The sequence below is a fragment of the Strix aluco genome, chromosome 6, assembly GCF_031877795.1.
Source record: "Strix aluco isolate bStrAlu1 chromosome 6, bStrAlu1.hap1, whole genome shotgun sequence".
Lineage (NCBI taxonomy): Eukaryota > Metazoa > Chordata > Aves > Strigiformes > Strigidae > Strix > Strix aluco.
Genome location: NC_133936.1, coordinates 43,134,362 through 43,149,788, shown reverse-complemented (window position 1 = coordinate 43,149,788; position 15,427 = coordinate 43,134,362). Strand labels below are relative to the sequence as shown.

General features: G+C 44.3%; 1 protein-coding gene across 4 annotated transcripts in view; it reads left to right on the top strand.

The window, feature by feature from the left end:
* HDAC4 (histone deacetylase 4) overlaps positions 1-15,427 on the top strand; it is a 270,626-nt gene that overhangs the window by 211,480 nt on the left and 43,719 nt on the right. For all 4 annotated transcript variants that reach the window (XM_074829852.1, XM_074829853.1, XM_074829850.1 and 1 more), the window contains exons 15-16: positions 5,509-5,642; positions 13,792-13,912. In XM_074829852.1, coding sequence (XP_074685953.1) covers positions 5,509-5,642; positions 13,792-13,912 — 255 coding nt within the window. The remainder of the gene's footprint in view (positions 1-5,508; positions 5,643-13,791; positions 13,913-15,427) is intronic.

Sequence of the window (15,427 nt, the reverse complement as noted above, 5' to 3'; positions counted from 1 at the left end):
GCTTTTGCCAACGGTGCAAAGAAGGGTAGTCTCCTGGCTCATGTTCAAACCAGATGAAACTTGAGCATCTAATACACTTAGACCCAAACCTTGTTGCTTGAAAAACAAGGAAGCCTGGCCCTACTTTAAGAGATTATGCATTCCCTCTCTTCCTTCCCTTCTCCTCTGGTATTTAAGTTGCATTGTCAATCGTATGCAAGACTCTGAACATACAATAACATTTCCTACCAGAGGATAGAAGTTTGACTCAGATATATGCCTCTGAATTTCATTTAAAATTACAGGTAACAGTAAGAATGTAGATTTTGAGAATTCTGCTGCTTTGAAAAGACACTGTTATTACGATGTTATGATTTATTTCCCTTGGAGGCGGGTTTTAAACAAAAAAAAAGAAGCGGCTTAAACTAAGAATATCACATTGCTTTTATCCAGTACAGTGATATGAAGAGTGCTTAGTGTAGTTCACCTGTAAAATATCGTTTTCACAGCATTTGTCCGTGTTAGGACTCCAAGGGCTTGATTTTTCCCTTGCCTTCTGTCTCGTGCTGTTCTCTACATTTATGCTAGGTGAACGGAGTAGGAAAAACACAATAAAGTGCTGTCAAGGGAGGAAGCATTTGGCATTCACTGACACTAATAAAGGTGCAAAGCAGAAAAGGGGAGACCTTTATACTGGTCCTATAGTTTAATTAACCATCACTATCTGCTTAACAGTGGCAGGAAAAAAGAGCCTATGCTATGGGCATGCAAGCACAGCGAGGAAGGGCAGGCGTTTCAGCTGCTGAGCATGTGTGTGCAAGTTAGATTGCTAATGTTTTCTTGAAGTTGTCCACGGTGTGTCGGAAATTGTGGTTTTGGAGGTGGATACTAAAGCTTAATCACTAGGATTGAACTATTCTTTGAAAGGCAGGAAATTAAAGTCTTGGGTATTTTTCAAAACAAGCAGTGCTGAAGTGCATCAGGCTGCTGCTTCTCTAGGAAAATCCATCTGTTTGATAAGTGGCTGCTTTGGAGATTGATCCTAACACAATTATGCGCTTTGGATTTCAGAGGAATTAAGATTTGAATGGTTGAGATCATTTTGTGAGAGGGCTGGAAAAAACAAACCTCATTCAGTGGCCCTAATGAAGTCAACCGTGATCGCTAAACATGAATGTGGCTCTTAAGAGATCAGTTATTGTCCAAGAGACAAAGGAATTGTTCATCACTTTCATGTTCAGGATATTATATAGAAAACACTAACGCTTTCTTTGGACAGAATTAGGACCAGACAGCTTAAAATTCTGGGTTTTATGTATAATTTATTTTCCTGTCTCTATCGGTGACCGATACCTGAGACTTCAAAGGTTTAGGGAAAGAACAACATAATACACCTCTCAAACATGTGCATTACTCCACATGAAAGTGAAAACAGTGCCCTTCCTGACTTCTTCAAGCGATCAGTTTTATGTCCTGAAGCATGACACTTAATTTTCCTTCCGACTAGCATACAAAAGAAAGCTAGTCCTTGAACTTGCCCTCACTAGCACAAGTAGCCCCCTTGACTTTAATGAATACTTCTGCGTGCACTGTTCTACACACTTGAATAAGACTTCTGAGGTTAGGCCATTAATTTGCATAGCTCCAATTATCCAGTCTCTGATCTCCTGTAAAAATGGTTCCACAAATTATTCTGATGTTCTGCATTAAAGTATTTTTCATTTCTGATGAAGGCATTTATTCTCTCCTGTGCAGAGCAATATAATTATCTGAACCTCAAATCATATGTTTGTTCTGCCAAGAAAAGCGAGTTGGTTATGCTTTAGTGCTGACCTTTAAAAATGATTGTTCTCATGTCTTTAAGAGTATTGCTTCCAGCACCACTTAATTTAACTTGTAATGGCCAATGTAGTTTTGTATTTTAAGCTTAAATTGCCAAGCTCTCCTTTGTGTGTGTGTGTCTTCATCTGAGTGTCCCCAGCCGCAGGAAGGAACTTGAAACAGAATCACAGAATCATCTCGGTTGGAAAAGACCTTGAAGCTCCTCCAGTCCAACCATGAACCTCACACTGACCGTTCTCAACTCCACCAGATCCCTCAGCGCTGGGTCAACCCGCTGTTGTTGTTCCCTTCTTTCCAGTGGTTTAGTTTTTAAAAAAGAGAAACGTTGAGTGACGTGTGATTACAGTACGGAAGAACTTCATTGAGGGACTTGTGTTATCACTGAGTCATGGGGGAAGCTGAAATTATACAGATCAACCAAATTCTAGAAACCCCCCTGTAGCCTCCATTAACAAATAGAGATGAGTAGGCATCCTACCACGCCCTTTTCTGAAAACCTTTTCTTTAACCCTTTCGTCTACCTACATTGAATAGTCTCAGTTACCAAACCCCATTTTAGGTGTTTGCATGGATTTTAAACACGTGTAGCTTTCCAGCGCTTGCAGGTGCAGATGAGGAGGTGCTGGTCTGTGTGGCTGGGGATCTCACCCACAGCTGCCTGTGTTTGCTGTCATCGGTGCAGTGCTCTCAGCTGACACCGAGTAGGATGAGCTGATAAATACCACTGCCTCCTTCTGAGCTGACACCAAACTTCCTCCAGAAAAAACTGGGAGATACCTGGCAGATCTGCTGCGCTGTAGGGAGACAAGGGAAGAACAGAAGTATATAAGGTCGATGCAAAAAGCTGTTTTTTCATTTGCATGGCTTCTGCCCTACCAGGCTCTAGGGTTACCCAGGTACAAAAAGAGAGAACGACACAGAGATTTTTAATCCAGCTAGGCATTGCTTTATCTGTGTACCTAGAATTGCATCATGATAGTTTTCCAGGAGTTACTATTTAAAGCTTAAAGACTTGGGAGAAACACCCTTTAAAAAGAAACTTGCAACACAGACTCACCTATCGAGTATTTAAATGGTCTAAGACCCCTTTAAACTTTGCAGTGCAATCAGGATCATTCACTGTCAGGTTATGCCCAGCTCCCAAGTAGCAAAAAGATTTGTTAGAGCAACAGCATTAAGCATCGTCTGGGCATCCAGGAGCTGAGCAAGAAGAGGTTGATTAAAAAACACTACTTGAAAATGCTTGATTTTTTTCCCACAAACTTACAAAGGTATGGCATGAACTAGCCTCAGATTTATCTCCAGGTTGGAGTGTCCTTTGCAAATGAGGTGCAGCTTCGTGTTCATAGCTTTCCTGTATTATATTTTACTTTTCCCACTTCCGTTAGTGAATTCTCTGATGAACTCTCCTGCCTGGGGTCCATGCAGTGTGGTTTCCCATTGCCCTTCTCTTTGGCCATCACCTGAAGGCCTCAACTGCACCATCTTTTAGTCCTTGGTGTCTAAGGTCGATGCCCTCAGAGGGTGCAGTCCTGGCCCTGCAGAGTGCCCATGGACAGAAGGGAACCAGGGTTGCACCCAGGCAGGTCAGCAGCTATCTGATGAATGACTTGCTGCTTGTACTTCTTTCTGTTTAAATTCAAGGCTGGTTGTTAACTGTGAATATATATATGTGTGTGTTGAATAGATATGCATGCAGTTTTTGGCTTTAAATCTATAAAGCCTAGTTGTAGTCCCTGTAGATACGTCTGGAAATCAGAGAAGGCAGAACCACTTTCCTTTTTTTAATATGAATGATTAGCCAAATCTAGTGCAGTCCCGTATGGTCTAGGAGGACATCTACATGGGGTTCTTTTGGGTAACAAATACTTTGTCAAAATGCATGATGTCCCCTGAAGATGAGTTTCCTTCAAAAATAAATCAACCTGAGGCAAGGTTGCTGCAGACCTTGCACTAGTTTAAATGAACTCGGACTGGGGAGTTCTCATGGACAGCCAGCCTTACCACTGGGCTACAACTTCTTCTCAGGTGACATCTACAGTGCTTACCTTTGCCCAGCAGCTCCTGATGAAGTTTGATGCTGTGAATCAAACATGGGAGACCTCTACAGAGCTTTGCAGCATGATCTTCTTTAACTGAACTTTGGCTAACCCAAAGGCAGTCAATTAACCAGTGCTATGTTCTCTTCCTAGAACTGAATGTGGTTTGGGTTTTGTTGGTTTTTTTTTCCTTTGCACTCACCTACAGCAAAGTGAGGAACTGCCTGATACCTCCCCTAAGGCTGAATACCTGAAAGTGTCAGTGCCAGGGTTTGCCTCAGAGGGGAAAGCTAAATTTTTCAGTGGCAGAACATGTCTACACTCAGTCAAAAGGTGTGATTGGAGCTCAAGCCAAGCTTGGGTACGTGCAGCAGCACGATGCACAGCTCCAGGCTGTGTGTCCATCTGTGTTCTCGGAGTCTGGTTTCTTACAAGCCCTTTTGAACTCCATGCAGTTGCAAATTGTGCTGTTTATCTGCTCCAGAACTGGCTGCATGAAAGCTCCTTGAGCTGTGTTCATGCCACCCACCACAGCATAGGTGTGCTTGTCTGGGATTTCGGAGGAGCGATACTGCTTGGAGTGCAGACCCTTTAACATCAGGATCTGGGAATGCCTCCTGCCTTTGCTGCTAATTCAAAGGCTTTGGATTCCCATCAAGGTCTTTGATTTGCAACTTCATACTGTGCTTTCAGACAGATATTTCTTGCAAGAAACCTTACTCCTTGGGGGGAAAAAAAGTTCAACCCCTTTTGTTCTGTTTTCTGGAGCTTGTGGCTGAGGGGAAGGGTAGATTTAAACATTTAACTCTTTTGCTTGAGTGGAAAAAAAAAAAAAAAGGTCTTTTGTCACTGGGACTGCATAGCTGTGGAGGACCTGCTGTTTTCCTCCAGTGGAACATTGGCTATGAAATCATAACTCCCCTTCCAAAAACATACCCGGGCAACTCTGGAGCATGAATCAAAGTCTCCTACGCTGTTGTCATGCCATAAATACTTGGTAATGCAAGGGGATTTAGCTGCCTGACTCCCACGTTCAAATGAAACAACACTGCTAAATACCTACATATCGTGCTGAATAATTATGCCCAAGTGTGTGCTAATAGCCTTAATTAGCATGTTGTCAAATAATGTTGATGCAAAGACTTCAGCACAAACTATTTTATGAAGCAGGGTACCTGCTAACGACTTATTCCTTATGGTTTTTAATCCCAAGCCCTAGAGTCATTTTAGCAGCAATTATAAAAGTACCCAGCAGAAAAGTTGCGAGTCGGTCCCCTCCTAGATCACGTTCCTGTGCTGGCACCTCTGTATTCATGCTGATGCTTTCAGTTGTCACCTTCTTCTGTCACTCTCACACTTTCAGCCTGCAGAGATGTTGGTGACTAATTTCTTTACCAGATCCGTTGAGGATTTCCAGAGGAAGGGATCCTTGCAGGTTTGATGCTGTCTCAGCATCTTGGATTTTCATTTCATAGAGCCCTGTGACTCCTGGTAAAACACACAGTCTTTGTCTAAGAAGTGTTCAGTTGAATATAAAGTACTGTTGTAAAAAAAAAAAAAAAAAAAAAAAAAGGAGAGTTTTTTCCATATATCTGGCAAATTTTATTTTTTTTTTTAACCGAGAGCAATTTTGTAACCTCTGCTGCAGGCCTTGTATATGACACCTTGATGCTGAAACACCAGTGTACCTGTGGAAACACCAACAGCCACCCAGAGCACGCGGGGAGGATCCAGAGCATCTGGTCCCGGCTCCAGGAGACGGGTCTCCGTGGCAAGTGTGAGGTAATAAAAATACCAGCAAAGGGGCAGATGAGGTGGTGGGCCTGGGAGAAAGGGAGAATTTGGATTTGTCTGGTCGATTCAACTGCTGGATTTATGAGCATTTTGTGGGGCTGATTTCTGGTCTTGACGGTAGCATATGTACCAAACCTGCAGCTCTGGCTGTTGACTTCTAGCTGGATGTGCAAACTTTATGCTGCATTCTGGCTTGAAATTTGTATAGCTCCAGCTGTTGGCAGCGTTTTGCCATTGTGGCCTGAATTTAATCCATTCCTAGATGACTGCTTATGTTCGTGAGTGTGCGTCTGTCAGGGGTACTTTTCAAGCGATCTGATTTCATTGCATTGCAATGACTGTTAGAAATTTCATGAAACATTAGAGGATGCTCTTGCCCGATGTTGCAGTGAAGCTGCTTCTGTAATTTTCAGTCCTGTTCCCTATAAACTGGAAGTCTCTACCAAGAGTTGCATTTTGAAGCAGCCAAAGATAAGAGCACAGCATAAAGTAGCCATGTTACTTGTCATCACTCCAATCATAACAACAAAAGCTGTGGAGCAACAAGTTTGTATTTCTGAGGTTTAATAACTTTATTACTCTTTGATAAATAATGGTCAACCTGTGGTGAAGATACTGTAAAAAGAATGAGGGTAGGAAGATGTTACTAAGCACTATTCCATCACAGGAGGTTAAACTAACCTTATTGGACATAAATATTTTAAGAGCAAGGCAAACTAAGAGAAAAGCTTAGATACTAAAATACAAAGGCTAATGATTAATAATTGTGATTAATAGTAACTATTATTCATAACTAATAGCAGTGATAACTTAATGGTAGCGTGTGTTCATCAATTCTTTGAGCAGCTGAGGAAACTGAATCACACAGTATATTTGATTTATGTCAGCATCTGGCTAGAAATATTTTCTGAGCAATCAGGAAAGACATCCACGTGGTGGCAGCATTGCCATTGGCTAAAGTTCCCCGTTGTACCCTTATTTATCCCTGAAGAGAGTAAGGAAGAACTTCAAACCTGTTTCTGTCTATGGAGACCCATTTAACTGGATTTTGGGTTTATTATTTGGAACCAAAAAAAAAAAACCAAAACAAACACCAAGCACCCCACTGCTGTCTAGCTCCTCTGTTTAGAAGCAGGAGTTAAATTGTGCAGTGCTAATTGCCTTGTGTCCTAAATTTGTGTTACAGATGTTCTCTAGTGTGTCAGTTCTTCACTGCATGATCCCAGGCAACAGTTACTTTCCTTAATTTGGTATTTTCAGTTGCTCTCACAATTGGAGTTGTCACCTGCTTTCCACCTATGTTTCCCTTCTGACTCATCTTGACTGTTCCTTTTTCTGAAAACATAAATATGTGATGTTAGCTTCCTGCCTCGATCCCAGTGTTTTCTTCTCTGATGGCTTTCTTACGCCATTTCAGGATAACCAGCTGCTCCAATTGCACTTGCTTCTCTCTCTCGTTAGCTTTCCTGTTCCTTTACCCCCACCGTCTACTAGTCCTGCCCAGACCTGCGTTAAAGTTTCCTTCTTTATCTTAACTTTTCTCAGGGCCTTGATGGGCACAAGCTTTCCCTGTTTTTCCATCTTCTTCCTACGTTGTCACTTTTCTGTTCTTTGTAGGGTGTTTTCTGGAGCCACTCATTCACTTTCCAATGTCCTTGACCGATGTAATTCTTTTCCACGTTGCAAAGCCATTTGATCACTTCCCTGCCCTCAGAGTCTTTCTCAGTTGCAACCTGTCTTTATCAGTGAGCAGAGTGGAGAGCAATCAATATAGGGGTTTCCTTCAGTGAAGATTACCTTCACATCAGGTGGCAAGGGAATAGCTTTTGGCACGAGTGATCTCTGCTGCTAGTTTGGAGCATGGGCGTGAGCTGTTGGCATTGCCTGGGACAATGGATTTGTGTCCTGACCACAAGGACAGGAATGCTGTAGACTTACCATGTAGAAAGCTTCATTCTGTGGGACATACTCCATGATAGGACTGATTTAGAAGGAATTTTGCAGTCTGGCCTAATAATTACGCTTACTTTTAGTAATTACAGTACTTTTTCAAATCCCTGTTGCCTTCTGATGACACAAAGCTGAGTGGTGCGGTTGACACGCCTGAGGGACAGGATGCTATTCAGAGGGTCCTGGACAAGCTTGAGAGGTGGGTCTGTGTGAACCTCATGAGGTTCAACAAGGCCAAGTGCAATGTCCTGCACCTGGGTCAGGGCAACGCCTAGTATCAATGCAGGCTGGGCAAGGAGTGGATTGAGAGCAGCCCTGAGGAGAAGGACTTGGGGGTATTAATGGATGGAAACTTGGACGTGAGCTGGCAATGTGTGCTCGCAGCCCAGAAAGCCAACCATATTCTGGGCTGCATCCAGAGCAGTGTGGCCAGCAGGTCGAGGGAGGGGATTCTCCCCCTCTGCTCTGCTCTTGGGAGACCCCCCCTGCAGTGCTGTGTCCAGCTCTGGGGGCACCAACATCAGAAGGACACGGACCTGCTCGAGTGGGTCCAGAGGAGGCCACGAAGATGATCAGGGGCTGGAGCACCTCCCCTGTGAGGACAGGCTGAGAGAGTTGGGGGGGTTCAGCTGGAGAAGAGAGGGCTCTGGGGAGACCTTAGAGCGGCCTCCCAGGGCTTATAAGAAAAACGGGGACAAACTTTTTAGTAGGGCCTGTTGTGATAGGACAAGGGGTGTAATGGTTTTAAACTAAAAGAGCGTCGATTCAGACTAGATATAAGGAAGACATTTTTTACGATGAGGGTGGTGAAGCACTGAAACAGGTTGCCCAGAGAGGTGGTAGATGCCCCGTCTCTGGAAACATTCAAGGTCAGATTGGACGGGGCTTTGAGCAACCTGATCTGGTTGAAGATGGTCCCTGCTCATTGCAGGGGTTTGGATTAGATGACCTTTAAAGGTCCCTTCCAACCCAAACCATTCTATGATGTTGAAGCTCCATGCAGGACAGCATAAGCTGTGCCTCCTGTCCCCACCTGCAGCAGTGTGCATGTGATGTGCAAAACTTTAACAGAGCTGTTTCTATGAGGATGGCGATGCAGCCTGTTATGTATCTACATTTTTTTAATGTATTATAACTGCTCCATCTACACTCGGAAGGAGGTGAGTATTTTCAGAATTAGTACTAACTAGGTCTGCAGCGAGTCAGCAGCAACACCTGGATTACAGCACTCAACTATACACTTAGTTTTTTGCTGAGCTCCTGTTTTATTCTTTTTTTTTTTTTTTTTAGCTGATGGACACATCTGTGCATGCTCATTTTTATCTTCACTGTTGCAGGTCTGTTGTCCTGTGCCTCAGATATTATGAGCCAGTTCAGTAAGCCCAGAGGCCTGATGTGAAAATTGTCTGTGATTAGGTAGTTAAATCCATTTCTTGCAACTCATATTTGTAAAAGGACAGTTTGAACTTTGACATTTCCATATCCTCACGTTTCCCCTTCCTTCCTTAACATCCCTTTGCTGTGGTCTGGGTGTGGATATAGTTTGATCCTGTTGGTTGCAAGTAGTTGCTCGACATGGATTAAAAACACAGCGCCCTGCGTAGTAAATAATCCCTGTACACACTGTGTGGGATCAGACGAGACTCCACTGGATCCCTGTCCTCTTCCAGGAGTTTAACAGCTCTTGTTCCTCCCCATGACTGCACACTGAAAATAAATCCCAGCTCTGCTTTCTCATGCAAACTCAAATAATTCTCAGTGTCTGTCTCCTGGAAATGTTCTTTTGGTGTTTCTGTTGCACACATGCCCCAAGCCAGAAAAGGACTCACAGATAAATATTTTTATCATGCATGCAAACAAATACTTGCTTTGAAATTTCAGAAATGAACTAAGTGAAAACCTGTTTTCATCAGGCAGCTGAGAGGCTCCTAGACAACCTGCCAAGTGCTGAGTTCCCACCATTTGTCTCAGAGGCAATAGAAATGATCCAGAAGGGGCACGAATATTTTTAGAACATTAAAAAACATATCGCTTCTCCCCCTGCCTCTCATTTTTCAGCAGTGAAACAGATAAGTATTTGCTGAAGTTGTCCAAAAACTGCTTTACGTCCAGCTGAGGGGAAAATGTGTGCCAGATTTGTCGTGTAATAGGTAAGAGTCTGGCAGAGTTGCACAAGTTTAAAGATGACCCTTTGGAGTGAAAGCAGTTGTCCAAACTTAACGACAGCTGCGGTTTAGAGTATTGCTTGTTCATTAAGTTAGTATAAAATCCAGCAATTACTCTGGTGTACGTTCAGAATTTAAAAGCAACAATTACACTAATTGAGGCAATCTTAATAAACGACTCTGCCCCCCAAACGAAAACCCGCAATCACAGCATACTGTAATACCCCCAGCCTTCATCAAGAGCGTGAGGAAATCAATACATTTTGCTCTGTTTCAGAGGTAATCAAATCCCTGGGCTGCTCAACTAGGGTGGGGAAGAATGAGTTCCTCAACCAGGGTCCATCTCCAGGCGCATCCTGGCAGCAATCCTGCGTTGTTTAACGCATGAGGACTGTTAGCTGGAGGTTAATTGCAGCTGCTGAGGACTGACATGGCAAAGCAGAGCCAGGGCTGGGCCGTCTGCAGGAGCAGAGCTGTGTCCGTGGTGTTCCTGGCACAGCATCGGGCGGGTGGCTGGTTGGGGTGCAGGACGGGTCCGGGCGGTGAAGCCTCCGGAGAGCTGCTCCGTGCTCAAGGGTTCCTATCGCAAAGCACCGAGGGCACGCAGGAGGTGGTGGTGGTGGTGCCTGGGAAGTCAGTCTCTGGAGAAAAACTTTATAACTACTTTCATGACTTTTTTGGGGCCACAGCTGAAACAAAATCTGGCTCACAGTCTCTCAAGATTCATACCTTGAATGTCCTTTTTGAAACATCGTGGAGTGAAAGGGTGAATAAAACACAGACTAAGAGGGCAGCGGGGGTGGGTTGGTTGTTTTTGGCTCCAAGATAATGGATGAAGAGTGTGGAAGTACAAATATAAAGCAGTAGGAGAAGAGAGGTGGTGTGGCATTGCGAAGGTCAGGTTCCGTGCAGAGAGAGGCACCAAGGAAACGGGGTAAAGAGCCAACCACTTCATCAGGGTTAAGAAGCCAACTCCTGAGCTGAAAAGCTGGGGTTTAGCAGCCAGGAAGGAGGTTAGAAAAGAGGAGGGGTTCTATGGAGTGAGCAAGCTCAAAAGACAACACAAAGCCTCAAAGATAAGAGTATCATGACTTAAGAGCTCTTAGAAAGTGAAGAACTGCTTGAATTAGGACTGAGCAGACTGAGCCGTGGACTGAGATACAAATCATTACGGGTCTGGAAACAGGAGTGAGGGATGTGTTGTGTTCTCTAACTTAATGGGGGGGGGGGGGTTGAATTCATTTTCTTGCTGTCTTTGTGTTAGAGCCAAGGACAAAGCTTGTGGCGTGTGAGCTGGGAGATGAGAAAGGTGCAAAAGGCTCTAGAGCATAATCCTTTCTAGCCAGGCAATGTTTGCTGTGACATTTGTGATATATATATATTTGTTTCAGTAAGTAGTAGCTTTTTCCTTGAATGTGTTTTATTTGCGGCACAGAACAAAGTTCTCCATCCACTTGTAGCTTCTATTTGGTTATGGGTGTCACGTGGAGAGGAGGGTGGTGTTGATACCCTCCTAAAGAGCACGGAGCTTGGATGGCTTGGTAGGGCCACCCACTTGAAATGCAAACAGCCCTTCCCCATCCTGGGGAGCTGAAGCCGTTTGCATCCACAGAAGATCTGGCGCGTTATTGCGACGGGCTGCCGTTCTCCTGGTGTCTTCACAGAACGCCAAGAAATGCAAAATGCTATTTTTGTACGTCCCCTAAATGTAGCAGCTGAAAATGGGTCAGTACGTCTTGTTCAAAGGAAGAGAGTTGGCATATGGGTTAGAGGGAAGCTGTAAAAGCCTGTAAGGGGGGACTGAGGCAGGCTTACCATGAACAAAAAAGGAAGACAGGATAAAAGTTCAAGGGGGATTTGCCAGATATTTCCATCCCTTCTGGGTCTAGCATTTTTGTGATTATTGCCTCTTTAATGGGATGCTGTATTTTTGCCTCATCATTAACCTCAGGAAACCTAGGTGGTGGAGCAGAGCACGGAGAAAATGAAAGAGGAACTGGAGAGCAGAAATGCCAAAATTAGGCGAGGCAGAGCGCATGAGTGCTCCAGCCGTGCTTTGGTTTCTGCCGCCTTATGCCTCAAACGGTTTTACAAAGTGATTTCCTGTGCGCTTTGCAACACATGATGGAGGCTTATGCTGAAGGTTTGAGACCAAAACAATCCCTCGAGTTTGTTCTGTGGACCATGCTTCAAGCGTGGAGGTCCTGGAGTCCCCGTGCTCCCGGCACGCTCCACCCCGGGGTGCTGTGGCTGGGCCAGGCTGCAGCCCGAGACGGCGGCACGGTGTGAGAGCAGGCTCTGCTTGGCTGGAAGTGCCGATGCCTTTGAAGCATCTTGTCTGTAGCACTCTCCTGCAAAGTCAGCAGCACACAGCGGTGCTTTCTGAGCGGCGGCGGCAGCTCTCGGGGGCGAGAGGCACTGTTTGACCTTCTCTTCAGACCAAGTTTTCCATTTGAAAGTCTATTCTTTTTAGGAGTGTGATTTCTTTTTTCCCCTCCTTTTTTTCCCTTTAAGCTCTCCTTTTTTTGTGTGTTCTCATTAGAAACTCTGCTTCTCCAGGAACGTGGAAGTCTTAAAAAAGCAACTGGCTTCGACGAAGCCACGGCGAAGGCTGTGCAGGAGGCGCGTGCGATCCTGCGTGGGCTGCGCAGCGGGATGCTCGTTGCTGAGACTCACATTTTGGGTGACCCTGGGACCTCTACAAGAGGTTTTCAGAGAGCCTTCCAACATTTTGCTGTTAACTATTTATATTTTAGTATTACTATTGCAGAGGAGAATAATCCTCTCCTTCCTCTCGTGTCCCTCAAAGTGACAACTCCTTTTAAAGTGTTTTAGTCCAAATCATGACCAAATATCATGAAGTAATTCTAAGCCATATAAAATAATTCTTTCTTTTTGTTTTGGTTTTTTTTTTTATTTTTATTGGAGGAGGAGGGAGTGCATGCATGTTTCTGAAGCAAAGCAATCCTCTTTTCTAAATAACCTTCCTCTCTCACATGGCCACCTCTTGACTTATCCTGACCTTAGCACTTTTTTGACTCGCTGCATATTTCCCTTGCCAACATTTTGGAGGCAGTGCCAAGCTCCCAGTTAAAAAGGTGAGGTATTTTTTCCGCTGCCGGGAGTTGGTTGCCTTCTCTGGTATACCTGATATCCCCTCGGCGCTGTCTGCCTGCTGGGGAGCACTGCCTCCTGTGCAAGAGGCCATGGCATGGTCCTTGTACGCCCAAGATCCAGCATCTCCAAGTAGCACTTTGTTCTTGCAGACGTATATTCCATTGCAAGTGGGTGATGGCAACAAAAGATAAGTCCCAAAGGTATGCTGGACCCCTGTGACAGAAAAGGGGAAAAGATCCCCAATTTGTAAGATGTGAAGTTGGGTCCTGCTGACATCAGTAAAAGCTTTGCCGTGACCTTGAGTGAAGCCAGGGTTTTGACTTCCATGTGCATCTGCCCTTCTGGGTTTCAGCTGGCAGGGGTGAGCACATATGCTACAGTACTTCCACCTGCATCATCCTATAAGAAAACAATCTGCAGTAGATGAAATCTTGTGGGATTTCCAAGATGAGTTTTAGAGCAGAAAGTTTGTAACTGACCCTTAATTGCTCAGAGGTTCAGTTTGGAAAGTGGTGTGTTTGGGAGAATTTTTTAGGTTAGCTTAATGATCGTGGTGGGGTGTGTCAGGGGTGGTTTGGGGGATGCATTTCCAACAGTGGGTCACTTTATAATGGCTTATAACTGAAATCCTGGCAATTAAGTGGTTGAGCAATACCTGTGTCATTTAGCAAATGCTCTGCAGTAATATTTTTAAAACACAAAAAAATCTAAAGATAACTTTATATCTCAAGCTAGTATTTTGGATAAGATTAAACCAAAATCTGTCTTACAATGAATTTTTTTCACATAAGTACCCATTTTCGTTTTTTGCTTACTATCTTCATGATTTGCTAAGGAAAAAGTTCTTTAAAGAGAGTTAAGCAGTTATTTAGTGATTTCATCACTCCTTTTCTTGCCTCTTTCAGTGCATTCGTGGAAGAAAAGCAACTCTAGAAGAGCTGCAGACAGTTCACTCGGAAGCCCATACGCTGCTGTACGGCACAAACCCTCTGAACAGACAGAAACTGGACAGCAAGAAACTTCTAGGTATCGTTCCCTAGGGGGGTGGGGGTGGTGTCCCCTTCCTGACCTCCAGCACCCCCGTCAGCCCTGACTCTGGCAAACACTTAGCAGTAGCAGTGTGAGAGGTGGGACGTGAGGCTGCCTCCATCCTCAGCTCTAGGCAGTTTCCAAGAGCGTTCTTTCCACCTTTGTTCAGTGTCTGCTTGAGAGCTGTAGAAGATACATCTCCCTTCAGGTAGATCCCTAAACCCTAGATAACTAAAAATTCCTTTCTTTGATGTCTTCAAAACCTAGAAGGAAGTTTCTCTGAGGAGGAAAGGTAATGCAGACATTTTATTTTATCCTTGGACACTCTGCTCTGCATGTTAGAAAATTATCCATTGCTAGGTAGGAACTGGAACACCCTACTAAGGACCTGGATCTGCAGCACTGACCAGCTGCGTAGACATCAAAAAATAACTGTCAGTTTTGTGTGGATAATCCTCAAGAAAGATGCAGGGACCTCTTAAATAGTCTGACTTCTGTTTACTTTGGAGTAAGATTGTTTATCCCTATCACTGGCCTCTGGATCTTCCTGAAACAGGGCTGCATCTGCTGTAAAAGATAGACATTTTCCCTGCAAAAGATCTAGTGGGTGGTTGTTCAGATAACCAACCCCCCATAGCAACCAAACCACATTGATTTTAGCACCTTACCTCTGTGGAGACATCATCTTCTGCCTTTACTTTGTGCCTTTTTGCAGCAGTAGGTGATAGGCTGGAGAGGCAAGTTCTCAAGTGGGGATCAGCAAAAAGTTCTGGAACCTAGAAGTTGAGAAAGTTTATTTTGGGATTAGCTTGACTTTGGATGATATAAAGAGGTTTAATTTGATGGGCTGCATGATGTAGTAGTCGCAGCAAAAGAACTGGAAAGATTTTGCAACATATTCAGTACGTACATTAGATCCCTGAAGAGGAAAGCTATTAGCCAGTTGTTTAAACATGCAATTAGCACTGTATTTATAGCTAACTTACCACCTCTTTAAAACCCAGAGAAACGACAAGTAGACACCTCTGGCTGAATGATAGCACAGCTAGTATGTAAAGTTTAAAGAATTTATGATGTCATATCCTTGGTAGTGTAAAACTCTCGCCTTGCATAAGGCATATCCACCAGTCCAAAGAAACAACGCATAAATCTTCCGTAGTAGATCTGAGAAGGCTCCTCATTTGAGGTTGCACCACCTTCACGCTGACTGATTTCTCTGGAAATTCTTGACCTGTAGTGCTGAAGGGGCGTGAGGACGTGCGTCCTGACCATCTGCTGCGGTGGGATCAGGCAGTCCTCCAGCATCTGGCCCCTTGGCTTTGCCAGCTTGAACTAGGCAGTGGTCATCATCTGCGGGGCGGGGGCTGAGCGGGCAGGGCATCACCCTAACCCCTCTCCTTTTGGAGATACCCCTCGCAAGATACATTTTTTTAGAGTGGACTGATAACACTGAGTGTTTCCTGTTCATTCAAATGTCAGATCCTCTTGAGATACTTTTCCGCTCCCTCTTTG